The sequence below is a fragment of the Podarcis vaucheri genome, assembly GCF_965113315.1.
Source record: "Podarcis vaucheri genome assembly, chromosome: 10".
NCBI lineage: Eukaryota > Metazoa > Chordata > Lepidosauria > Squamata > Lacertidae > Podarcis > Podarcis vaucheri.
In genome coordinates this window covers 57,839,076-57,866,273 of record NC_138748.1, presented here as the reverse complement: position 1 = coordinate 57,866,273, position 27,198 = coordinate 57,839,076, and the positions used below count along the sequence as shown (strand labels likewise).

General features: G+C 41.7%; 1 protein-coding gene and 1 long non-coding RNA gene across 12 annotated transcripts in view; one reads left to right on the top strand and one right to left on the bottom strand.

Moving 5' to 3' along the window:
- The window catches only part of MICAL3 (microtubule associated monooxygenase, calponin and LIM domain containing 3), a 190,885-nt gene that overhangs the window by 106,239 nt on the left and 57,448 nt on the right, over positions 1-27,198 (top strand). For 5 of the 9 annotated variants that reach the window (XM_082241384.1, XM_082241380.1, XM_082241379.1 and 2 more), the window contains 7 exons: positions 2,173-2,229; positions 4,006-4,119; positions 5,361-5,468; positions 10,653-10,760; positions 11,485-11,671; positions 12,816-12,904; positions 13,758-13,845. In XM_082241384.1, the coding sequence (XP_082097510.1) occupies positions 2,173-2,229; positions 4,006-4,119; positions 5,361-5,468; positions 10,653-10,760; positions 11,485-11,671; positions 12,816-12,904; positions 13,758-13,845 (751 nt within the window). The remainder of the gene's footprint in view (positions 1-2,172; positions 2,230-4,005; positions 4,120-5,360; positions 5,469-10,652; positions 10,761-11,484; positions 11,672-12,815; positions 12,905-13,757; positions 13,846-27,198) is intronic. The other 4 variants (XM_082241382.1, XM_082241383.1, XM_082241385.1 and 1 more) reach the window with 1 other exon arrangement.
- On the bottom strand, positions 1,509-26,461 carry LOC309542535. Of its 3 annotated transcripts, none has more exons than XR_014224285.1 (3): positions 25,939-26,461; positions 21,381-21,468; positions 1,509-1,762 (listed from the first exon to the last, which is right to left on the bottom strand). It is a non-coding gene; the product is annotated as an uncharacterized lncRNA (long non-coding RNA). The 3 variants fall into 3 exon arrangements; XR_014224286.1 differs by lacking the exon at positions 25,939-26,461 and adding an exon at positions 25,365-25,522; XR_014224287.1 differs by lacking the exon at positions 25,939-26,461 and adding an exon at positions 24,806-25,347.

Sequence of the window (27,198 nt, the reverse complement as noted above, 5' to 3'; positions counted from 1 at the left end):
TCCATCTGTTTGTTTATTTGAAGTACTTGCATGCTACCTTTCAGAGAAAAGCCACTCACTGCCAAGGCGGCTTACAAAGGATATTTCAGGACAATTTAACGGTTTAGGATATTTTCTCTCCCCTGCCCCCATTAAATACCACTGAAAGGGGTGTTCTATCTCAGGATCAGAGGTTATCCTGGACCTTACTTTCTCTCTAATGAAAATAAGTTAGATAATGTGCCTAAACCTGCCTTCTCTGGCCTGGTCTAGTACAACTCTCATTACCCCAGACCATTAGGCATGTTGGGTAGGGTTGATGGAAGTTGGGGGTCCAACAACATCCTCAGGGCACCAGACTGGGGAATGTTAGCCTTGAAGCAGATTCTTACATTTGGCCTGTGATGTGGGAACTGCTACAATGCTTCTCCCATAGCACCAGGATGACTTTGTTTAATAAAGGGGTCGTGCAGACATCCTACGATTTGCTAGAATGTAAACCCATTGTTGTTGCTACATTACTTAGAAGTTGGGGGAGGCCAGGATGCTCCCCACTTCATGGGAATGACAAGGAATTCCAAAACATAGCCCCCAAAAGTCCTCCAGGTTTTACCAATTCTAGCCTGCTGCGGTTTCCCTTACTTTCCCAGTGTGTTGTGCTGCTCTTACTTACCTCCACCAACTGACCATAGTACCACTAATCAGCATGGCAGTCGTCTAGAATGCCTGGGACCAGCTGTTTTACCTGGCTTTGGGACCTTGGGAAGCCTCCCCCATTTCCTGGTCACCCTCCCTCACTGACGTTGTTAAAACATTCCTCCAAAGTAGTTTATTGTTGAATACTTTGTTCAAATCAGGCACCCCAGTTACATGATTGTGTCAAAAATGTGGGGGCCTTGAGTCAATTTATAATAAATGGTTTTATTTGAGTTTTTATAATAAAATTAGATAACAGTGCAAAATACACTGATACAATACAGGGCAGTCATACAATTCATCTCAACATCAATTACATATTTTATTGGTATCGCGCCATGTTGAACGTTCCATTTGTGCAAGCATTGCAACTTGCTGAAAAGAATAATTCCTTCTCTCTTCTCCTCCCCAGCGTGCTACTGTTGGGGTTCTCCTGACCCCCACTCCCCAGCCAATTTCAGGGGGAGCAGGGGGTGGAGAGGAGGGGAAACCCATTGCACAAGGGGGAAGTCCTTGTGCAGGACATTCACTAACTGGGTTTGTTTTGTTAGGTGAATCATGGTACACAGTTTGCCCCAGGAGTTCCCTCCACAATGTCAGGGCCAAAATAGTATTATTCACAAAGGCACACTTATTCTGATGTCCGCAACGTAGAACATGGTTTACTTACAGTTGGAAAAACTGGGTCAGCTTCTCTTGCTTGATCTGCAAGAAGAGTTAGCTTCTAAATGGGAAACTTACCACTCAGTCTTGTAAACTATTTGTTTTTAAGGTGTTTTATATTTCATATGTAGTTGCATTGACTCACAAAACTGGGAAGTTGCAGGACACACACACACACACACACACACACACACCTATTTTGTCTTATGAAGTATGAGCAGGTTTGTGAGTTTCTGGGAGCTACATTTTTATAAAACTATACCTGTGTGTATAGAGGATAATCAGAGCTGCCTCCAGGTGTCTGCATTCTTGGGGCAGGGAAGATTACGGTCTGTCTTATCGTAGGATACTACTGTGGATTTCGCAGGCCAGGGAGCCTTGTTTCTTGTGCACGTTTAGGGGAGCCCAGGCTCTTCAAAATAACCTTTGAATTAAAAACAGACTTGATTACTTAAGCTCAATGGACATATCTCACTTTGCCTCTAAAGTTCTCTAAAGTTTATTCCTCATATTACTTTTAAAACTAGGATTTTCCAAGGAACAATTTACGGTTTCTTGGGAGCGGTTCCTTCTTCTGCCACCACGTGTATCACTGTGTGGATATTTATTGCTGTTGTCACCATTTACTAACACAGTTTGTATAAAGTATTGTTTTTAACAGCTCGGCACAAAACCTCTTTCTTCACAGCAGCCACATGATCTTTGCAAACCTCCTGTGGCTTTTCCAGGACTGTGGTTTTAATGTTTCTCTTGTAGGGTGACTCCTAACTGAACGATGCTATCTTTCTGTGAGTGTGTGTGTGGGATTTGTCAAGGTCATTATTTTGCCTGCAGGCAAACAGGGAACCTCATGGAGAACCAGCTGGAGAGCAGAGTCCCAGACAGCAGCGGGTAAAATAGCATGAGCAAAAGCAGCATGAAGAGGGTGTGTGCACTCTTGGGAGAACGTTGTGCAAGCTGGGGGTGGTAAGAGAAGGCTGGAGAGCTATTCATATGCCAGCACAATACTAATAGCCAAGCTCTACTGAAAATGCTTCGTAAAAATAGTGGTTTTGTGTCTGTGTGGCCTTTGCAGAATTACTTGCTTGACAGGCTTGTGATCACTTTGAGCATCATGCAGTATGTTTTTTTTTCTGTCGGGCACATATTAGCACATTGAATTTGGCATTCCCCATTTTTCTCTTTAATAGAATATACTATAGTGGAGTAGAAAGGGCCTGCTGATGTGTCGGAAAATATCTATCCATCTATCTGAATCATTATTACCTCATTCTTCAGCCAAAAAAACTCCCAGAGCAGCTTACAGATCAATAAAAAGCTAGACAGTCCTAGCCCTCAGGCTCACACTTTAAAAGGAATGACACAAAATGAAAAAGGGATGGGGCAGAAAGAGGAAAACAAGACATGCAGGAACCAGTTCTTTGTAAGTTCTTTTTGTAAATAATAAAACTATTGTTACTCCCTGTGGAACACCCTCCCATCAGATGTCAAGGAGATAAAAGAACTACACAACTGTTGTTGTTGTTTGGCGTTTTGTCATGGTTTTTTGTGGACTGGAAACTGCCCAGAGTGGCTGGGGAAACCCAGCCCGATGGGTAGAGTATTAATAATAATAATAATAATAATAATAATAATAATAATAATAATTAAAAAAAAAAAAGCTGGGATAGAAACAGTTCACATAGCCTGATGGAATGCACAAATAAATCTTCATGACAGTAGGGAGAAAGGGACATTTTTAAGCATCCCGCCCACAAAAGCATGTAAAACTAAATTAACTGGAATAAGCTTGAACCAAAGTAGAACATGCAAGGAAAGAGAATGAATTGACATAATAAAGGCATGGATCGATGCTGCAGTCTGCCTGCTGAATATATTTCTAAAAGCTGCTCATCACAGTAAATAATTTTGAAAAGGAACCCTACACAATACAGTTTTGAGGATACTGAGAATTTTGTGTTAAACATCACTAGCCCCTCACAGAGAACTATGGCTTTGCCATTGTTTCCCTTCCATGACCCTTCTCTTCACCACTAGCTTGGTATTGCATCCAGTCTCCAAAACAACCAGGTTAAAAAGTTGGAGCGAGGGAAGTGAGGAAGGAAAACCCAGAGGTTTTGTCCCTGTGTCGATATTGCATCTGCCGGGCTTCCCTGCCTCTATTCACTCCCTACCTCTCAGTAGTGTGCGTCACTACAGACAGCAAGTGCCCTCTCCAGATCCCTGTGACACACCTGTATTTCACAGCAGCTAAATTATGGCTTCTTTGGCGGCACAATCTTGGCTCATTTTCCTGCTGCTGTAGGATTCATAAACCACAGCTTCCAAAGGTCATAGCCCTCTGCATGCTTCCTGAGCGGTAAACCTATTTAAATCAGTGACTTCCAGAGTAGACCTAATTTGGATTCGGCTACCGTAAATGGTTTGTGTTATATGTATGTCACATCTGCGGGGTGTGTGTATGTGTGCAGCCTTCATCCAGAGGATTTTGAGCTTTTGTTCCCCTCCTTGCCCCTGCGTCCCACTTTTTTTTTAATGCACAAGCATCTAATTAACTGCCTCTGACCTTATTTTCAGCTTTGTTTCTTTTCCTACTGTCATGCTTTTTCCATGAATATTTTCCCCCTGTGCTCTCTTGTTCATTTTCCCTCACTCATTATTCTGCAGAGACCTCACCAGTTCTTTTCAGATGACCGTGTGCCAGAGCGCACGCTTACCATTGAGCAGAGGGCAAGCCAGCTGGCTGCCCTCCTGGAGCAAAGGCCAGCAACCAGGCATCAGGTGACTGCCTTCCTGTCTGTCTGGCGCTTTGTGTCTGCTTGCCGTTCCGTAGAATGGGAAATGAAAGGTTGCTTGGGCTGTAACATGGCTGGCATCAGATGTCCTGTTTTAATGGCTGATGAGTACACTATCACATTGTAGCAGAACACTTTCAATCACCCTGGGTAAAACAACAACATCCAAACTCATTATTCCGTCTTTCCTGTTAACTTACTGTTCCTGCTTGCTGAATCAACACTTAATCTTGCATAGATTCGTCTAGCACTAATAAAAGATGTGTGGCATATGTGGGGAAGAAGCTCCTAACTTAAAGGGGCTTTTGAGAGTTTGCACTTCTATATCTGTATTGAAAGACTCAGCTAGATTCAAGAAGTGTTGGTGGAGCGTTACTTAGCCAGTCTGGAGATGAAAAGCGTCTGCGGTACGTAACTAGGTTTCAGAAGCAAGGTTCTATAAAATTAGCATGCTAAAGAGTAACCCAAAACAAATGAAACCAGGAAGTTAACTAACCCCAGAACAGCCTTTATATATAAACCAAATGGGCTTTGAAAACTTGTTTATTTCTTTAAGCAATATATACATTCTTTCTATACGTCCTCTAATTTTTAAACATGTATGTCAGTGCCAATATTCAATCATATATCATCAGTTGCTGATCAGAATTTATTTTCTGACCCTGCGTGGGCTGTTATAATGTATTTCATCTTGTTAAACTCTGGAAGGTCTAATATCAATTGCCTTTAGTCATTTTGCCAAACAAAATAATGATGGGGTAAAAAGAGACTATTGAATGCAAGCACATGCATTTTGACATGTGTCTTGCTTAACAGTCTTGCAGTCTCTTCTACCATGCAGAAATTTTAGAAAGTTGTTTCTTTTCAACCTTCTTATTAGGAATTTTTGGTATTGCTTCATGATTGGAATAGAATTCCTCGTATTTTATTCAGGATGCATCCAGCCCACAGTTCTTTATAAATCCATTCATTTCTAAAACTTGAAAGACAAGCATCAGGAAGGTCATTCACAGCTGAAATTAGTACATGGATTTGGTATTCCACCAATCCCCCCCCCCCAATATCAATGTTCTGAACTTTGGGGAGTTTAAAAGTAGTAGAGCATGCCGACAATTTTCCTACGTCACTTGCAAGCTGCAAGATATCTGCTGCCTGTCTCACCTGCCCCTTCCCAAAAGCTCCTATTTTGAAATGCCGTCTTCTGACTTTCTCATCTTTATTTTGTAGCCAGAGATTGAGCGATCTCGTCGATCTGTTGTTGAGCAGTGGGAGCTCTCCCGCAACCTCCGCTCTTCCAGTCGCCCTTCTTCTCCCTCCTCTGACTCCCTCAGACAGGTAGCATGGTGTGGGGCTTGAGGCTGCACCCGGTTGCACATCTTTGGCCTATTCCATCTCCTGCCACTTGAGAATGCCGCACTGGATAAAGCTAGGCTAATAAGTTCTCTTTGCCTTGGGTGTGGCTGAGCTTAGCCTGTGTGCCTGCAGAAAGGCTTGGGATTCCTCTGTACCCTGGCTATTCCAAGGCTTGTGAATTTGGAAATGCTGCATATCCTTTACACCTCGGAGTTACTGATTGTCTGGTAGGAGAGAGAGCAATGGCTAGCAAATGTTTCACAAAGAATATTGTATGTCTCATCCAGAACTGGCTTGTTCTGCCTCCAGATAAGTAAAGGCATACCCTGGAATGCACTCACCCAGTTGGGAGATGTGTTGGGTCCGAATCACCAAGCCATAGTTTGATCATCAGAAGTCCTTTGTGGGCTGAAATGCTTCTTCCTCTGCTTTCTCCTGCATCTTCCCTGGGCTTCTTCACTTCACTTTCATTTCCTCCGTAGCTATATCTTGGTTTTATTATAATGTTTTGAACAGGTGCTGCCATAATCACTTCTAACTATAATTTGTTCTCAAGTTGGCAATTAAAAGTTCAAATTGTGGTTTGAGTCACTCAAATGAAAACAAAATTAGGCTAGCAGTAATCATGACCTGCTAGTTTAACCATGGCTTCCCAGTATATCTTTTGCTATGCGGGGAAGGGAAGTGGAATAATGCAGACTGCTACTGACCACCAAACCATGGTGATGTTGGAACTGGACGATTATGTCAAACAGCCATTTCTGGCTACTAAGGATCCACCAATAAGGCTTCATTGTTGCCAAGAGTGGGATTCACTGTGTTGTCTGTCTCTTAACAGCTGTTTCTAGCACTGGATTTTCTGTGACCCTTGAACAGCTACATGATGAATAAATGCTTGTTTGCTGCTTCACTTTGAGGATGCGATTCAAACCACTATATTGCTTTGTGTGTCTTATAATATAACAGATTAGTTGTGGTTTGATTTTTGAACAGCGTAGTGAATACTGAAATGCTTGCTGCTTGCCTCATCTAGATTAAGGTTTAAGGGATTTCTGATTGTTCTATAGGAAGAGCTATACTGTATTGGTCATTGTGTCACTGAATGTTGTCTAATTCTTCAAGATGGGCATGGAGAATGTGGACACCTGTCTGTTGTAGAACTAATATTTCCTTTTAAACAATGTAGTCTTGCTCTGAGAATTCTGTAGAGTTTTTATGGGAGAGGTGGATTAGATTCAAATTGATATTAGGCAAATGTAATAATCTTTAGCATGGGCAAGAAGCACCATCTTTTAGAGCACATAGTCCCCTCTGTCTGCTTGTAGAGTGGGGAAGAGAAGGACTCGCCAACCAAGGCCTTCCCATCAAAAGAAAACTTGTGGACAACAATAGACCTATTTCTGACAAAGCAACCACATTGCCTCTCATTTGGTTTCCCATGTTGTCCCCTCTTCTCATACATAAACAAGACCTAGGGTAGAAATAGGCTGAAAATTCTCACAATTGTTGGAAATAGGTCATGGAATCCCCCAAAGATCTGTATTGGGACAGTCTATGAGGAAGTCTGTAGCTGAAGAGATTTGTTTGGCACACAGTCCACACACAAAAGAAAAAAATAGAAGAGGCTGTCTTAGAGACAATAAGACTGTGTAACTTGCCCACAAATGATCTGGAAGTGATCAGTGAAAGCCAACTTTGCAGATGGCACCAATTTATAGAGCATGATGAAAACCTGAGCAGACGGTGAAGAGTTCCAAAAGAACATCTCCAAATGAGGTGAAGGGGCAAAAAAATGTGCTAATAAGTGTAAAGTGATACATATTGGAACAAAACATTCCAATGCTGATTGAGTCTAAACTGGCTGAGACTGTCCAAGAATGACAATTTGGAGCTGCGGTGGAGAGCTCAATCAAAACTTGGTGCAGCAGCTGTGGAAAGACAAATTCCAATATTGTAGAGATGGATAAGTGGTGCAGAAGAGGCACCAAAATACCAGTCAAGAAGTTGGGAGGGCATTCCAGGCAAGGCTTGTATGTTTGGGGCCTTTTAATTTAGAAAAGAAATACTAAAGGAGACACAATATAGGGTTGTAAGATGATTATATACTTTTCAATGTCTACATGGCATCTAAGTGGTTTACAAAACATTAAAACCAGTTGCACAACCTTGTTGAAATACAGAATAATGAAGAACGTACCATAATTGAAATACACAATAAATCCATCCCATTAAAATGTTAAAATAGAAACATGTGATTAAAATATGGAATAAAACTATCGCATTAAAACCCCATAGCAATTAAAACAGGAGACTTGGGTCAAGAGATGAAAGGAATGCCTGTATAAACAAGTGTGCCTTCAGAAGCTGGTAGAATATCAATACAGATGTGGAATGCACTACCCCAACACCTGTGCCATCAATAATACATGATGCGGGGGAAATGTGGGAATGTTTTCCCCTCTCATAAAACTAGAACTCACTTAATGAAATTGTCAGTAACAGATGAAATAAAGCGTTTTTTTCACACAGTATGTAATAAACTTAGGGAATTCATTGGTGTCATAAGATGTTGTGGTCAATGGCTCAGATTGGTTTTTTTAATGACTTGTTCATTTTTTAATTAAATTTATATATCACACATCATATGAAGATCACAGGACAGTTTACAACATAAAAACACAAAAAGCATAACACAATCATAATAAAAACAACAACACACACACCACCTTTAAAAGGCCATAGATTGTTTAACAGAAGGCCTGGTTGAAGAGAAATGTTTTTGCCTGGGTCTAAAAGCAGTCATGGACGCGGGTGGCACTGTGGGTTAAACCACAGATCCTACGGCTTGCCGATTAGAAAGTTGTGGTTCGAATCCCCATGACGGAGTGAGCTCCCGTTGCTCAGTCCCTGCTCCTGCGCACTTAGCAGTTTGAAAGCACGTCAAAGTGCAAGTAGATAAATAGGTACCGCTCTGGCAGGAAGGTAAATGGCGTTTCCGTGCGCTACTCTGGTACGCCGGCTCCCTCGGCCAATACAGCGAGATGAGCGCCGCAACCCCAGAGTCGGCCGTGACTGGACCTAATGGTCAGGGGTCCCTTTACCTTTAAAAGAAGTCACGAGAATTTACACAGTTTCATGGGGGTTATGGATCTTTCAAAATGTGTAGATCTATCAGCAATTAGCTGCAATTTGAAATACCATATCAGTTGAGAGTCCTGTTGACTTCAGGCCCTCCGCCTGACCAGTCTTCTGATCCCTTAGGTCTATTCTTCCAACAGAAAGGCCCATTAGTTGTTAATAATGTATCTACTTAGGTAAATACTGTAGAAGGACTTGTTGGTTTTACTCTCTGTTCTTCAGTACAAAGTGCATTGGCTTATAATAAGTGGAATATCTGTTGTTTTTGAGAAGGGCAAACTGTCAAAGGTTCTTGAGCTGAATTTGATATTCTGCTTCCTTGCTGAGAGGCTAGGCAACCCTCATCCATCTTCCCAGTGGCGTAGCGTGGGGGGTGCCAGGGGTGCCAGCCGCACCGGGCGCAACATCTGGGGGGGGGCGCGAGTCCAGAGGGAAGGGACAAGTTCCTTCCTCCGCCGGGCTCCCCGCCGCCATCGCCAGCCTTGCGCCCTAGCGCGCGCGCCCCCCGCCGTCGCTGTGGCTGCGCTCCGCTCACTGCTCGCAGGAGGAGCAGCCGCTGCAGCAGCGCCGACGCCGCCACCAACGCCGGGCACGGGCAGCCTCTGCACCCTGCCGCCGCCGCCATCCCCTCGGCCCAGCCACAGGCGGCGGCTGCTTCTGCCTCCATCCTCCTCCAGGCAAGCAGCGTTGTTTGCGCGGCAGCGCCAGCGGCAACTCGCAGGTTAGGGGTTGGGGGGGCGCAAATTACTTGCCTTGCCCCGGGTTAGGGGGCGCAAATTACTTGCGTTGCCCCGGGTGCTGACAACTCACGCTACGCCGCTGCATCTTCCTCTCCCCATAAACCTAAGGGAGAATTGGGGGGGGTGCAGTTATATGACTTGCTAGGTGGGACTGTGTGTGAAGAATCTCAGTATCTAAGGTTCTGTAAACTTAATGGCTTGTGCTCCCCCCCCCAATATATTTCTGAAACCCAATCCTATCTAGTTATCTTTTTGTGTTACACAGTTTGCTGCTTAAATAACAGTTGAAACCAATCATGTTGTTTAAATAAAAATAAGCAAAGGCAGCCATGTTGGTCCATAAGACACTCCCCTTGCAAGTTCCATAGTAAGGAAATACCCTTTTAAGGCCAACCAAGATATAACAAAATAATGAGCAAGCTTTTGGGTTCTCCAGCATTCTTCATAAGCTGGATGTTGGCGAGAAAAAGGCTTGCTTGGTGTTGAAACTACAGTGTCTGCACATTGGCCTCCAACCTGAGATGGGGTATGAAAAGAGATAGCGGACTTAATATCCAACTGGGGAGACTGGGATGAAGAAACACACAGTGGCTAAAGACACTAGTATTTTTGCAGCCCTGCAAGAAAGAACATATATCTGAGCATGCAAATTTATTACACCCCTCTTTCCCTTTTAACTTCTCCTCCAGATATCCTTTCCCCAGACAATGTAATTCCCCAGTCTGATTTTGGATATCATAAATAGCCATGATATCTCAATATGGGTAATCCATGCTACCTCATCCCTGAACCCATAGCATTCTTAGTCACCTATTGTTGGGGTTTCTGTTTGGGTAAGGGGGTCAACAACCAGCAGCTCATGGACTAGATATGACCCTATGGCAGGACTATGTTCAGCTGTCAATCTAGAGATAAGCATGGTGTTTGGAAAGAACATGGCAGCTGTTATGGGAAACCTTTGTGGGAGATGGGGTTAGAAACACCTTTCATCTCCAACGACTCTCTGGCAAAAGAAAGTCTCTGACCAGGGTCTTAGAGTGGCTGATTACAAACTGCTAATAATTTTATTTAGTGCTGCCCACACCAGTGGTTGCTAAGATCACTTGTTTGGCTGGTGCCACACACGCTTGTGTTGTCCACTGTCTTGGCATGGTTTCACCCCTTTCTGCACCTTTTTTGCCATTTTTTTTCTTTCGTAGTTTTCATCCTGAATTTATACTGTTTCTCTTTTCCCTCATTTTCCCCATCCATCTTACCTCCCCCCACCCTCATTACCTTCATCTGGTAGAAGTATATAAAGATGTATACAGGTGGCGTGAGCTCATTGGCTGAGCAAATAGCCAATCAGCTTCAAAGGAAAGACCAACCCAAAACCCTTCTAGACAAGAAGGAACTGGTAAGAGAATGATGTTCAGAAGGTGATGAGTATTTGTGATTAGAAGTTAGACAGCTCTTCCTTAGATCCTCAGTAATATGGAGCCTTTAGTTTTCCCTCAGTGTTTAGTTAAAGGTAGCTGATGTAAGCACTTCCTTGCCTGTTCCTCCACTTCCCTTTGTGGGTTCTTGAATTGTTGCTATAAAGAAAATGGATAGTACACAAAAGATCTGTTGCTGAAAGCTTTGGTGTCTTTGGAGTAAATGTGTGGAGATATCATTTGACAGTGGTTGTTTGGAGCTTAGCGTCAGTGGTAATGTGGGAGGAGGATTATTACTATCATATTGTGTGACCATTTCCACAATTTGTTAGGTGTGTACACTTGGTGTCTCTCATCAACTTTGTGAGGTATGTCGTCATCATTATACCCATTTTAGAGACAGGATAAAGCTGAGAGAATTAAAGAATTTTTAAATCCTTCAGTTCTCCCATATTCCGCCAGACTCTTTATTTTCAGGTGGTTGGATGCTACACCTTACGGAGTGTGTTCCTTGGCTGACCTTTTCTTCCTCATGTTGGGGCCTTGGAATTATCCATAGGTGCCTGCCTAGTGTTTTTGCTCAAACATCCTCCGTTTCCCATTGAAGGATTCCAAAACAATCTAATGAATACATATCGCACGACAGTGGAAGTAAAAGTAAGCTCGTGACTCAGTCTAGACCTTTCCTTGTTCTTGCTGCTTTAGGGTTCCTTGAAAAAAGAATTCCCTCCGAATGTGGGAGGCAGTGATGTCTGCTACTTCTGCCACAAGCGTGTCTACGTGATGGAAAGACTGAGTGCGGAAGGCAAATTCTTCCACCGCAGCTGCTTCAAATGCGAATACTGTGCTACAACCCTGCGCTTGTCTTCTTATGCCTACGACCTGGTGGATGGTAAGTGAAATGTACCTTTTGCCTTAGGAGGGGATGGGCAAAAGCTTCAACTGATGGGTTGCATTCAGCAAAATTGTTGTGCAGGTGACTTCTACTTGCATAACAAGTAGAAGTCCTCCTCCTCCTCCCACTTGTGTCCCCATACCCAAATCTTCTCTGGGGGTTCCCACAGGCTTCTGGGACAGATTTTTTTTGGGGGGGCGGGAACTCAGGGAGTAGAAGAAGGAGAGGGAGTTCCATTGTGCAAGCAGAAGTCATTGAGATCACAACATGGCTTTTATTGGATTCAGCCCTTTGACTTAGAAATAACCTTCAGGATTCCATATATCTTTAGTATGGACAGGAAATCATTACATCACTGTTTGGCCCACTTCAGATATACCATCCAAAATTATGATTGTGCAGGAGGTATTTGTAGAAACTAAAATGCACATTGTAAATACTGCAGTCTGAAGCTGGTTGAACTGGGAGTTGAACTCTCCATGCTCAGGATTTTTGTGTGCTGCCAGAGATTATGGAAAACTCAGAGTGGGAAGCCATTGCTCTTGTATTTGCACTCATGACTAGACAACTGCAGCATCATGTAAACAGGACTCTCCTTGAATACTGTTTAGAAGGTTCAGCAACACACTGGAAGTTCTTGCAACACCATACCATAGGCTATTTGCATCTGTGAGATGATAACTTTTGAATATTTGTAGTTAGAAATCACCTGGGTGACCATGGTACATAGATTTCTGTTTGGATTGGCCAATTCTTGGTAAGCAGCGGTCTGTTTGGAGTTAATGCCCAGCCCTTTCCTCTTTGCATTCATTCTTGCCTTTTCCGCAGCACTTCTGCCAGATTTCCATGTGATGCAGCCTTTGTTCCTCATACAGTGCTGCTTTGTGTGCGATACCACGCAAGTTCCCCTGGGATGTTCTGGCTATTGGTTGGGTGCTGGGTAAATGGCTGTCAGGCACCCTATGGAAAATCCATTGGTTTTCAGGAAAGGAGGAAATTAACGTGAATTAAATCTTTGAGGCATAATTGTCTCCATGTATTTTGGGCAGAGGAGATACAGAGGAACTGTGGCATTGCACGGCATTGACAAACTGTAGCTTTTGTCTTTCTCATTACCATTTTCCTCTTGCTCTATTTGCAGGAAAATTCTACTGCAAGCCTCACTACTGTTACAGACTTTCAGGTTATGCACAGAGGAAGAGACCGGCAGTGGGCCCTCTGTCAGGAAAGGTAGGCTGTTTCTTTGCATTTCCCAGATGAGACTGCTTTGCCATTTTATGTTGGGAAGTGGCTTTGGGTTGTTTGGAAGGGGGAGAGCAGTGTTGCAGAATCTTCCTGAATCCTTTGTGCATTGATCTTGCCTGCCTTTATTAGCTGTAAACTCTTAAACAGAACACATAATGGAAACTTTTTATCAGTTGTTTTTATAAATTTGTTGGCTTACCAAAACCAAGACAGCAGTATGTCTGGAAAAAGGAGATGAAAAGCTGTGCCAGTGGTGTGCAAATAGGCACGTTGCCATTCATATTTACTTCTGTCTATCCAAAATCCAATTTATGGTGTTGGATAATAAAAATAGGTTCTTTTTATCAGGGGACTATTGAAAAGTACTCATACCCAAAGAGTGGGAATTTAATAATTAAAACATGGATATGCAGGAAAGTAAATTCTGCCTTGAGAATATATGTAATAGCTGATCTACTGGACAATGATTACATTTACAAAGTAACATGAATTAATTTTACTTATGCAGTTAATTTTTTGGCAGTTGGTTTTATGGCAAGTAGTTCTTCAAGGCAATACTATGGAAAAACGATACATGTGATACTATTATTTTTGGTTAAAATCAGCTAACCCCAGGCATGCCCTCCATATGGCTTTACTTGAAGAAGCAGTTAGATAAATAACAAAGATATACTGAGAATGTGTGTCCAGGTCTGGAATATGCCTGAATAAACTAGGGTTATTGTTTCTCCTGGATCTAAAACCATAAAACCACCTTTTGTCTGTTTGCATTTGCTCACTTTTAAATTACATAAATTTAACAACTGCATCCTTCCTTGCCTGTCCCCCCCCCCCCCAGGACAGCAAAGGGACCCAGCAGGACAACATGGCGGCTGACGGTGCAGGACGTGCAAACTCCATCTCAACTTCGTCAGAGAGGACTCCAGGTAGCTCTGCTTCCTTGTTTGGCAGGGTGATGCAGTACTCGCTCCACCTCTTTGACAGAGTTAGGGTGGCAAGCCAGCTCCTGCAAAACACAGTTTCCTCAGTTGGGCACCACGTAGCCCAAAATCCTTTGGACTCCTTTTTCATGTGCCAGCTGATGGCTTTTGGAGTCCCCTTTATCTATGTCCAGTCAGAGGTTCTTGTGCAGATAATGGGGGAGTTTTTATCAGCACTAGGATATTAATACAGTAATAACAACTTTTGTAACACTGTGTAACGTGTGTGCAGGAGGAAATTAGGGGGTTATGTGGTGGTGGGGTTACATTATGGTTTGTAAGACAAAGCTGCTGTTCTGAATGCTGTCCAGGTAAACACAGACACCCAGTTCAAGATTTCTTGGGTAGGTTCAAATAAATTAAAAATTGCTAGTCATACCCAGAACAGACCAATTGAAATTAATGGACACGACTAACTTAGCTTAATTAATTTCATCAGGTCTACTCTGAGTAGAACGTAGCTGGATGCAACCCTTAGTCTGTAAAATCTACATTGCTGAGCGAATTAAATATAGCATTAGCATGGTATGAAGAAGTCCATTGACTGGATTTCTGTGTTCACCTGCAAAACTATCTTCTAGTTCTCACCGACATGGTGTCTGAATAGCAAAACATCAAAACCTTGTTGATACGTTTTGAACCATGCCTGCTATACATTCCTTGTTGTCTTTCACAGCCTTTAACTCTGGGTGATCTTGGTGTTGGCAGGTTGTGGAAATTTCTCCCAAAATATATGCTTTGCTGTTCTGGACTGGGGCTGACAAACCAAGCTGTATGCTGTTGAGGGCATTCTGGTTAATCTTAAACTTGATTCCTGTCTCTGTGTGAGAGAGAGCGATAGACTCAATTTGTGCCACAAACTCTTGTTTGGACGGACTTTTACTTTGACCTTTTGGTGATTAAATTTGAATAGCACTTGATAAGAAGCCAGACTGGATTCTAGTTGTGGAATCTTCCAAGCCAAACAGGTTTAGATTTTATTTTTTTATGTAGAATTAAATTATATAGCCATAGTTGTGCGTAGGAACTGAACCGTTGCCCTTCCATTGGCTAAATGTTTCTAAATAGTATGAAAAAATCCAATTGAAGGATCATTCAAGATATGTTTTTTCATTTATTTATTTTTAGTTGTGTACACCCAATAGCATTGTACAGTTTCTGTATTTGTGTGACATTTCCCACCCAGAAGCAAAATGAAAGAGATTTAAGATTTAAGTAAGCTCTGGAAAACATTTTGTATTAAGCAAGTCTTTCAAATGTGAAAACACAGCTTCTTGTAACTACTGGATAGGAGTCATTTGGCTGTGGAAACAAAGAGTTCTGGAATTTTGCACTGATTAAATTGCTTGATCAGAGATTGGATGTGGTTGTTCAGGTAACTTTTAAGAGTTCAGACTCTGAATACTGCTTGTGTTGAGCTTCTGCCTCTGTTGTCTTGAGACTGACAATCTTGCAGAAGTTGATTGCAGTTGGAGTTGCCAACTTGGTCTAGCATATTTCACCAGCTCTTTACCTTGTTAATTTCAGTTTAGCAATAATTATTCTTGGCCTAATATTGTAGTGAAACCTGTCCTACATTCCCTGCAAGCCATCTAACTTTTAGTTCTAGTTCCCTGCTGGTCAGGGCAAAAAGCAGACAATTTTTGGCTCTCTGCTGACTTCAAAATTAACTTGAATGTATAAGTTTGCTAATCACTCAAAGAGTATGGGAAATTAATGTGTATTTTCATAGGAGGCTGCTGGAGGAATCTCTATATGTTTAAAATTTAAGATCAGGACTCTTTCATGTGTCTTTGTTTACATATACCTATTCATGTGTCTATAGATACTGTAATCTCTACAAAGTAGAATCCAGCAATAATGAATTGAAGAATTAATTCTGGCCTTTGTGTTATATAAGCACCATGAACTATGATAATAGTTAAAGACAGTGCTGGGGGAAAATATTTCAAATAATCAGAAGCCAGCATTTTATGTGTTCAGAGCTGATAAAAACGTTTCAGTCCCTAGATTCCAGCTGAAGTATCTTAATCAGAGAAGTTCCAGACTTTGGCAGTCCTCTGTGAGGCTGGTCTGTCCTCATGCAAACTCTGAATTGCCATTGAGGTAGAGATATAATTCTATTAACTGCATGTTTCGGACACTGGAATTCATGCAGAGATTGGCATTTCATAATGTGGAAAATGGTGGTGATTTGAAAAGGGGGGGAAATGTGATTTTAATAGAATGTAATTGGATGGTAGTGGGGGAAGCGGAGAAGTGCAGTCTTGGAACGAATAGAAATCTGCACTTCTCGTTGACCTGTGTTCATGGTCAGCTGCCCATTCTAAGCTGACCCTTGGTTCCCGTGGAATAGGTAAATGCATGCTAGTGGAGCCGTGCTTACTCTATTTGCATGTTTCAAACAAATCTGCAATCAGTATTTGCTTGGTTACTATGAAATTTTATGTCGCCTCCCTTCCCTACTTGTCGGCTAACTTGAATAGTAGAGAAGAGAGCTCTTCTGTACTGAGGCATTAGAATAATGGTCAGGAAACAATAAGCACTTTTTATTGTGAGATAATTTTGCTCTCTGGCATGTGTGGCTCTTGCATTATAGGTGTTTTGTGACTCTCCCTATTCTGTTACAAAAGGGGAAGTTAACTGATCTCAAAGCTCAGTATTTAGCCATTAGGGTAGGCCAAATCTTCTCTTGATGTCCACCTCCTGGTCTGCCCAGGAGCGTGTGTGGCACATGTGAGTGCTTTAAGTGAGTTAGCTTTTGATGTTGCTGCTATCCGGTTACACTTCTTGCACACTGTCTCCAAAATGTGCAACCCTTTCTGCTGGTGCAGGGGTGGTGAAAGCTGTGACAGGCGCTTTCTTGTGCTGAACTCTGGCATGCTTCTGGCAAACTCTGTATTACGCCTTTTTCTTGTACTGTCTTCCTGGGATTTTGTGTCAAGCACTCTCTGCATTTGCCTTTGTGACACAATTGCTGCTGGTGCCAATAAAAGGAGTGGGGGTGGAAAAAAAATCTCTTGCTTTTCAATGGTTGTATTCTGTAATAGTTGTATGTCTCTTGTATTTTGGAATGTTTTACAGTGAGTGTCATTTTTTATACATGTCTTTTTTTTTAACACGGAAGTATTGTTCTTTCTGCACTTCGTTGTAAATGTCTGTAAAATATTTTTGAATGTATTAATCCTCCTGTGGGTCCAGTGGGCTTGGAACAGTCTCTTTACATTTTGCCCTTACAATTTTATATAAAGGCGGTTGGTTTTCACTCAAAAACTTTTAGGGGTAATGAAATTAAGGTACTTCACCATGAGCTAGGTCACTGGAATGTTACACACATAGTCAAAAGCATTCTAATTAAAAAAAGAAAAGAAAAGAAATATAGGAAATTGAGAGAATTTGTACTAATATCCTCCTTTGAAAGAGGGGAAGTAAATAGTATTATCAGTGGGTTATATCTGTTCTTAATAGTATATTCCAGTGAAGTAAGCTAATTGCACTATAGTGAGGTGGCTGGAATGTGGCAAGTAATCATGAAATACTAGGACTTAAACATGATCTTTTTTCAGACTAACAGTCAAATCTTGGAACACATAGTTGCTGTTTTTAGTGGAGGCCAGCCCTCCACTATGGAATTTGCAGCATTTCACATGGACAGAAAGTTGGGTTGTAGGACTTTCATTTACTTGAAGGAGCTGTTGATGGGTTTCTAGTAGCATGCACCCATATCTGCAGCATGCAAGCTGAATTTGCTTGTGTATTTGTTTTTAAAACACGGGAAGAGGGAGAGAGGGTGTAATCTTTGATCAGTGATTAGAGGAGCTCTGTGCTCTTCTTTTATCAGTGATTAGAGTAGCTGCATCTTCTATTCCCTTTGATGCCATTTTGGCAGACTCTTCTTTCCTACATAAAAAGGTGTATCAGTAAATTTGTCCCTTTTCGCTACAGAGCACTGAATAATTGTGTTTAAAAAAACAACAGAAGTTATATTGTTGGTTGTAACAAACTTATTGTTGAATCCTGAAACTGCATTGGTTCATCCAATGTATACCAATGAGAAGCAGGAATTGCCATGGAATTGCATAGGGAGAAGTTAAGACATATTTCTATGGGCCATGATTCAGTATAAGCATGGTTAAGCTCTGTGTTAAATTGTGCTAATGGTAATGTTACAACAACATACCTGCAGTATAGAATCAGTGAAGAATGTCCGTATATATGTAATTTAATAAGATTATATAATGTCTCCTGGACACAAATATTAAAATATTAGCATACTACCTTTAGTCTCAACAAACCATGATATGAATGAATATAATTCTTTGTTTTTTGACATAATAACTAGTGTATAGGTATTTTTTTGATTCAGCATATGCTTTACAAACTATAAATTGTGCTAAACTTGATCTCAGTTAATATAGTTCCTTAAATTATTATTAGCTGTCACCCTGGTTTAAAATGTACTTGATAGGTAATGCAAAATTCACTTGCCCCAAATTTGGCATGAACTCTGCCAGTACTCAAACAGCACCAATTTCTGTTTTAACAGAACATGTTCTTTACAGAATTAATCGTAGGTTAGCAAACATTTGGGCTGATGTGATACAATTTTCCACCTGTGACAGAATACTTTTTAGGAAGTCTAGAGACGGTCTTGGTGACCTTGCACAACGAAGGCAGCATTTGAGAAGTTTTTTTGAAATGTTTTTTGAAATGTCGCTTGGTTTTTACTGTGTCCACTGCAGCAAGATAGCAACCATTTTTAAAAAACTCTGCAGGCCAATCAAAACTGTGTGCAGTGGATTCTGAACAAGTAGGAATAAGGATACAGTTCTTTTTCTAAATGTTACTGTGGACCTGAAGCTGGGTAGAACAGTGGGACTCCAGGATTTATGCCACATTATGTGCAGAGAGACCCAAGCAAGGTCTGTCTCTTCAAAGAGGTTAGGATTATTTTATATATTAAAGCAGCCACCTGGAGTTTGATGGCTGCTCCACAAGAGGCTCTAATCAGCATTAATTGCACAATAATAGATTGGCTCCATTGTGTAGTCTGTAAACAGTGTTTCCGTGCGCTCTGGCTTCCGACACAGTGTTCCGCTGTGCCGGAAGCGGTTTAGTCATCTCCTGTACAGAATACCAGTGTATGGTTGCATTTCTTGTGGCCTGCACTGAACTACCATAATGTATGGAATCACTTTTAGTATGAAATCAAAGGTCCCGTGTAGCTGGAAGTTTACTGTTAAGCATGCATGTTGAATGGCTGAAGATAGTGTCCCTACCCTGTGAAAAATAGCCTTCCAGAGCTTAGCTTGGAAGCTTTCTTGAGAGACTGTTCCTAGACCCCGTTGCATCCCCCTTCAGTGTTCTTACTAGGTTTTTATGGTGGGATTGATGTGGAGGGAAGAATGTGTCCAACCACAGGGCACATGAGCAGGCAGCAAAATGAGGAGTCTGGACATGGTGTATCAAGGGAAAATGATGCACATAGGAAAATGCAGTGTTATGTGCTTTCAAAGTGAACCTCACTTTTGAATAGCTACAGGGAAGAAATGAAATGTAAAATTGATACAGTTGTTGGGGATCCACCATAAAATCCTGTTGAGAACACTTTTTTCCTTGGAGAGATGAAATTCTTTTCTTTTGTCTTTTCATCCCTTCTCAAACCCTGTAGATCATAGTGACTTGTATTGTTATTTGTGTATATATATATATGCATTTCTTGAGGGATGATGTGAGTTATTCTGAGTATTTTCTTAAACAGAATGCAATATTACTTGTGTGTCAGCGAAAAATACCTTAAATCTCTTAAGAAATGGGTTTTGTTTTTTCCCTCCCAGCAATTATACTGGGGTCTGCTTAAATGCCCCCTATTTTGAAATGCAAAATCTGAGGGGGGGGGGAAACATCCCCTGCTTGAGATTTAAGCTGTGGCTCAGGGAAGAATGGGAAATGTGCTCTGAAAAGCCTCACATCTCAAACTTGAGATGTTGTACCCTTTTTTTATTTTGGTTTTCTTGCCCTTACTGTGGTGGTGCAGAGTGTGCATTTGTGTTCAAATTCTGTAACTTTGGAACTCTTGTTGCTGTGAAAACAATACGTTTTTGTGCAAATGTTACCTCTTCACGTTAAAAAGGGAATAAATTCCAAACAATCTTTCTGAGGTTTCAAAAGTTTCTGAGTTTTTCTTTTCTACTCCATTGTTTATCTCCTTTGATTCAAGCCTAAAGAGGTGGGGGATGAAGACTTCCTGGAGATGGAGTTTCTGCAGTTGGTCCATTAGATTGAAATTAAGTGTTGGCTAGTGCTAAGAAAAATATACTTTAGAGTAAGATTTGGCAGGACAAGGATTTGCTTAACATAATTCAGAGCTTGCATTTCCAGTTTATGGTTCTATAGTATGCATGGAGTCCCGAGGCAATAAGATGCCTTAAAGTAATACATTGGTTCTTCTTAGAGGAAAAATGAGAACTTTGACCAGCAGCCAAAAATTTGTCCAGTGATTTCAAGTCAATATATAAAATTCATCCTCTGTCCCTGTTCTCTTCGACTCCTTGCACCCTGCTTCCCAATATCATGTCTTTAGGTCCCTCGCCTGTCCATTTCTGCTGCCAACAACACATGTATTTTCCTGTCATCAAGGCCCAAGATTGATAGGTTTTTTTTCCTATGGTAACTATCTCTCTCTTTTCTGCTAAAGTGCATTGCTGCTAATGTTCTCATTGTTGCTAACAACATTCTTCTAAACAATTAGAATGTTTATGAACATCCTATTACCTCACAAGCTCACCAAGTTTCTTACAGGAGAAGGTAGTGATAGCTGCTCATGCTCTAGCCCTCATACTGAGAAACAGAACCTAGTATGTAACTATACAGAAAGGGACAATCTTGATTCTAAATAAATGGAGCAACGATAGCAAACGTGGTACGATCCAGATTTTGTTGTACTACGACTCACAGTATTTTTGACCAGTGGCCATGCTGACTGGGGCTAATGGGGGTTGGAGTCTTAACAATATCAGGAAAACACTGTGTTGGCTAACCCTGAACTCCATCAAAGGTGTGGAGCAGATTTAACCTCTTCCTCAGTGTTCCCTGAGTGAACCCCCTTAATTCTAAATAAGTATGTAAGAACCATTCACTTCTATTGAGAGAAGCAAAGCACTGCACTAAGGGAGCCAAACTTGTCCTCCACTATTGATACCTAATGAGCTGTTCCTCTAAAACTGGGGTTTTTCATGCAAGCCAAGTGTGGATTTGTGCACAAAGTACACAGCAATGTTTGTGCATGCACATGTACACAAATACACAATCCTTCCAGTGCACAAGCCCTCCCTTCATACTACTAAAGCGCTGGAACATGGAGACAAGTGGAAGAGAACCCAAACTGTTAAATCCATATCAAAAAAATTTCCAGGGGTTGATTTTCAACTTTAAGAATACCCCACAGAAATAAATATGCATCCACTGTGTTTTGTTAATACCTGATCAGTGAGAATGATGTGTAGCTCTCTTGTTTGTGATATATTTCTAATGTTGCTTCTGTACTGAATCTGTTGTCCCACCTTTATTCTGCAAAACAGATAATAATTTTATCACAGTGGCAACTCTTTCTATTTCTCAAACATGGCAAAGCTGCCAAAGTTCAGGAATGAACTGGTTTTGGCAGTGGTCAGCTTTGGAAGGGGTTTCTTTAAAATATTATTGGTTCAGCTCACTCTCGAGACAGTGGGAGAATTCCAAAGTCCTACTTTTTCTTTGCAAATTTGCAAACTAATTAAATGAACACTGAAAATATTTTCTCTTTGTCATGCACTCCTTGTCATTGAAAGTAATAGCAATAAAAGGCACGTGGGAGGCCTTGAGAACACTGAACGCCTAAAACACCTCTGGTCCTGGATGGTAAAGTAGTTTGCACCTTGAATAAATAGCATTGCTTTGCCAAGTGCTACAGAAGCCAGCAATAAAGCCAGATACTTTCTTCCTTCGCTTCATCTGAATATTCAGCTAACAAATCGGCTTGATTAAATACTATGCACTTAGCACTAGACTTGCTGAGCTTCATGATAAACATTGACAGTGTGTACCTCCATTGTGTATATAGTAGAATGTGGTATGTTATCTCCTTTGCATCTGCAATCATATTAAAGATACTCAGCATGTTGCTTAAAATTGTCTGTATCCAACTAGACCAGGGGTCTGCAACCTTTAAGACAAAAAGAGCCACTTGGACCTGTTTCCGAAGAGAGAAAAAACAGGGAGCCGCAAAACCATTGCGACATTTAAAACAAATATAACACTGCATATATTGTTTCTTACCTTAATGTCTGATCTGACAGCGGGCGGGAAGGTGACGTCGGAACGGTGCGTGACTAACGCACGCACTGCCCCCATGCGACATCACAGCCAGTACAGCGCCTGCCACAGTGGGGAGTGTCGGGGCGCACAATGCGCCTCCTCCCCTCGCGAGTATCCACCCTGGAGCCGCGGCAAATGTGTAAAAGAGCCACATGCGGCTCCGGAGCCGCAGGTTGCAGACCCCTGAACTAGACCATAGACAGCATCCTTATGATAAATCAGATCATAGAATTGATTGTAGAGTTGGATGTGATCCCAAGGGTCATCTAGTCCAACCCTTGCAATGCAGGAATCTCAACTAAAGCATCCATGACAGAAAGCCATCCAACCTGTGCTTAAAAACCTCCAAGGAAGGGGAGTCCACACTGTCAAACAGCTCTTACTGTCAGAATATTCTTCCAGATTATCTGGCTCAGTATTGCCTATACCAGAGATGGGGGAAATGTGATCCTCCAAATGTTGCTGGACTCTCTTCCATGATCCCCACTCAGCATGGTCTGTGGTCAAGGATGATAGGAGCTTGAGTCCAGTAACATATGGAGGGCCACAGTTTCCTCCATCCTTGTTATGTCTGTTTCACACATAACAGACTTGGGAATTGGTCCAAAACTAACAAAATGAATTTCAATGTAAGGTTCTACACTTAGGCAGGAAGAACCAGCATGCCCTATATAAGATAGGCAAGTAGTCCAGCTTGCTAGCTTTCATTTCTTTTCCTCTCAGCTTTATAAGCTTACAGCCACCTCCATGGAACAGGGGCTTCGAAAGATAGAGCCACAACTATAGTTAGTGAATTCAGACAACATGCCAAACCACAGTTTGCTAAGCCCACCACAAAACACAGTTTGCAAACCCAAGCCAAGCCATGGATTCTGATTCTGAGTGTGGGCCAGTTGCAAAACCAGAAGAATCTGCCTTATACCAGGTCAAGACTATTTGTCCATCTAGCCCAGTATTGTATACTGCGGTTGATGGGAGGTCTTGCCCATCACCTGCCATCTGATGTTTTTAAGTGGAGATGCCAGGAATTCTAAATTCAAAGCATGTTCTCTACCACTGAGCTATGGTGCTTCCCAATTCAACTTGAGCCAGTATGGAAATAAGTTTGTATTAGGCATGCTTTAAGTTGCTAATTTGAAAAATTAAACTTGCATGATGAACCATCAGTGCTATTAGAAATATATGGAATCCCCTTTTATTTAGTATTGTCAGCTTTTATAGCTTCACTCTCCACACTGGAGAGCCAGTGTGGTGTAGTGGTTAAGAGCGATAGACTCGTAATCTGGGGAACTGGGTTCGCTTCCCCGCTCCTCCACATGCAGCTGCTGGGTGACCTTGGGCTAGTCACACTTCTTTGGAGTCTCTCAGCCCCACTCACCTCACAGAGTGTTTGTTGTGGGGAGGAAGGAAAAGGAGAATATTAGCCGCTTTGAGACTCCTTCGGGTAGTGATAAAGCGGGATATCAAATCCAAACTCTTCTTGTTCATGAGAGTGCCTGAGGCAAGATTTGAAACACACAAACTTCTATGAATAAAAATTAACTTTTTCTACAATCCTTCCTTGTCTCCTCCTTCCTCTCCCTTTTCTGTCATAAAAAGCCTAGTAATCCAAACAGAAGCTCTGGGGTAACCATCTAAACACATAAAGGGGAAAGATCTGCAGGTATTAAGATGGATACATCACAAACTATAGGGAAGGCCCTTCACACTGTGGCACATAAACCTTTTCCTTGCAGCTGCATCCCTTGCTGCCACCATAAAATTTGAAATACAAGCAAGCACTACTTTCTCACTTCTTTAATGTGCTCTTCTGCAGAAAAGTGTGCAAGGAGCTCTATACCAGGGATCAGCAAACTTTTTCAGCAGGGGGCCGGTCCACTGTCCCTCAGACCTTGTGGGGGGCTAGACTATATCTTTTGCGGGGAAAACGAACGAATTCCTATGCCCCACAAATAACCCAGAGATGCATTTTAAATAAAAGGACACATTCTACTCATATAAAAACACGCTGATTCCCAGACCGTCCACGGGCCAGATTTAGAAGGTGATTGGGCCGGATCCGGCCCCCGGGCCTTAGTTTGCCTACCCATGCTCTATACATTCAAATCAAGATGCACCCCACCATGAGGCAATGGTTTTATGTTTATAACATACTTCTCCTGCTTCGACATTTCAAAACATCTTGCCAGAAATATCAGCTTCACCTAAAAAAAATGCAACCCAAAACCTGCCATAAAACATACAAAAAGAAGAGAAATAAAATCAGCAGCATGAGCAAAGCACGTATCAGCCGCAAGTAACCTTTACTTCATCTGCAAACCCCCTGAAATAAAAGTTTTTACAGAATAGCAAGAGATCAAGAGTCAGGGGGCCAAACGAACATCCTGGCAAAGAGAATTCCAAAGCCTGACTTCAGTAGCCCTCCCCTTCATACACACCCATCTAACCTGAGAAGAACTCACTGAGTCAGACCATTCTTAGCTTCATCTGGCTCAGAATTTTCTGGCAATGCTACTGTATGGTTGTGGATGGGGGTCTTTCCCAGTCTTACATATAAATGCCAGGGATTGAACCCGTAACCTTCTGTATGCCAGAGCTATGGCTGAGCCTATGGCCTCTCTGAAAAGACAGCAGGACAGAGCTTGGGACTCAGCTGAAGACCTAAGTGAGAAAGTAGGTTTCATATGTGCAAAGGCAGTTCTTAAGGCATCTTCCACCCCAGGTCATGTAAGGTTTCAAATGCACTTGGAATTGGGTTTATGTAAGGTTTATCAGCACTTGGAATTGGGCCCAGAAACAATTATGGAGCCAGTTAAGTTAGTTTTGGAGTCCACATTCCTCCTATAGACAAGGCTGTTTTGATAACCTGCGCCGGTATCAAAAATACATCCTATGAATTAATACAGCAAAATGAATTAATACAGTGAATTCAAACAATGAAGAAACAGCCATAGATAAAGTTTGTATTGTATCCAGAATATAGCAACTTCCCCGTGTTTCTAGTTTGTCACAAATATGTGTGTGAACAGTCATATAGGTACTGTAGTTAATAGAGTAACACACACACAGTCTTAAGGATATAGATATGCATTATGGTGCAGTACATTTACTTTAAACTCTTTTAATATTTTAAAAAAACTCAGAGCCACAATAAAGCAGCATCATAAAAAACGGATGCAAACATAAAAACAGCAAAACAGTGCTAATGGCTTCCACTTCTCATATTCTACTGAGGCTAAAAGGCTGGAGCCTGGGACTAGGCCAGAGGGAGAGAGCGGAACCAGCATAGGGTGGTTGCTAGGCAACCGGTGACATTCATTCTCTAGTACTTCTCCCATGCTTTGTAAACAGGCCTTGTGCTAAACTGTTTTTGGGGAGACAAGGAACAGATAGGATAAGATGGGGCAGAATGTAAAGGTTGCCAAGTTCCTGGATATTTTTTTAAAAATCTGGTGTCTAGAAACTCAACTCATCAATTTAAAGGTACAGACACTAGATTTCAAACTCTGCTTAAAGTAACTAATTGACTCTGCAATCCTACATACATTTAACTGGGAATAAGCCAGATTTAACTCAGTGGAACTTACTTCTGAGTAGACGTACATAGGGCTATGCTATTAGTATTACAACTGCTGAATGCCCTTCAGACGGCGAGGGCGCCAGAAGGTGAGGCTTTTGACACACCTTTTTCCATCTGGGAAAAGTTATAATGTAAACCAGGGGCATCCATTTTCTTCTGTTGAGCATGGCCTCTCATTCTGCAAAGGTTGGTCTGCAGGGGCCAGAGAGGTGTATAGCCACACCGGAGCCAGGATGAATAATACAATTGCTGTCTTCTAGCACAGCAGTGGGCAGAATTATCCTACTGGTAGATCTCTGGGTAATTTCAATTCGATCTTACTTCAGCAACAAAAATGCTACCCCCTGCTAAATTATACTGGTGAAATGAAGGAACTGTGTTTCAGAAGTGGGGATACTTTTGGGTGGAACGACTTATGACTCAGTCCAATTCTATCATCATCACTATCATTTTATGTTATTAGGAAGTATTTGCCAAAATAAAAGCAATTACTGGAGAAAACATCTCTAAATGTCCAGAGTCTATGCAGCTCAGTCTTTTCATGGCAGAAAATATTAACTTACAGCTCAAACCTCTAATAAGTTCTCTTTTACTAGCATAGCAGACAGACTCATAATAATGAGATACTGGAAAAACTGACTAACAAAATAAAATTGCACAAGGTTTGAAGCTCAAAGACTCATTTGCAACTGAATGGTACAGCTTTGTTATGTACATGTCTCCCCTCGCATTATAAAACCTTCCAGTTAACATAAATTATTTATCACCTTCTATACAAATGGTAGTCTGAAATAAGAACTTATTATGTCATTTGGATGTTATTTTGCACGTATTGCCTATACACCATCTTCTGGACTCAGTCCAGTTCAAAACAAATTCCTGGGTTCAACATTTTTATTACAGTATTATTTTATTTTAGTGTATATATTTCACACGAGGCTTGTGGATCCTGGGGTTCAAATAAAAATACAAAATATATAATGCAAGCCTGACATCAGCCTAGCCCTAGCAAATAGGGGACTTTATAGTAGTCAAAGACAGGATGATGATATAGCAAAGCAGTGCTGCACATAGACCCTCTTCAGATGTTCCTAAAATCTATCCATGTGGTGATGTGTGTGCTTCCCCCTCCACACACACCTACTTACACTGAGCGGGAAGAAGAATTTCAGGAGAATTGTAAGTGTATTCAACTAAATGTGCTTGTTCCTCATTGTGATCAGGAACCCTGTGCCATCAGAATTCCCAATCACAGGGGCACAGTGGGATAGGGCCGCTGCCAGTAGCCCCTTTACCAAGAATGGAAAACTTGTGGCTCTCCAAATGATGTTAGATTACACCTTCCACTATCCCTTACCACTGGG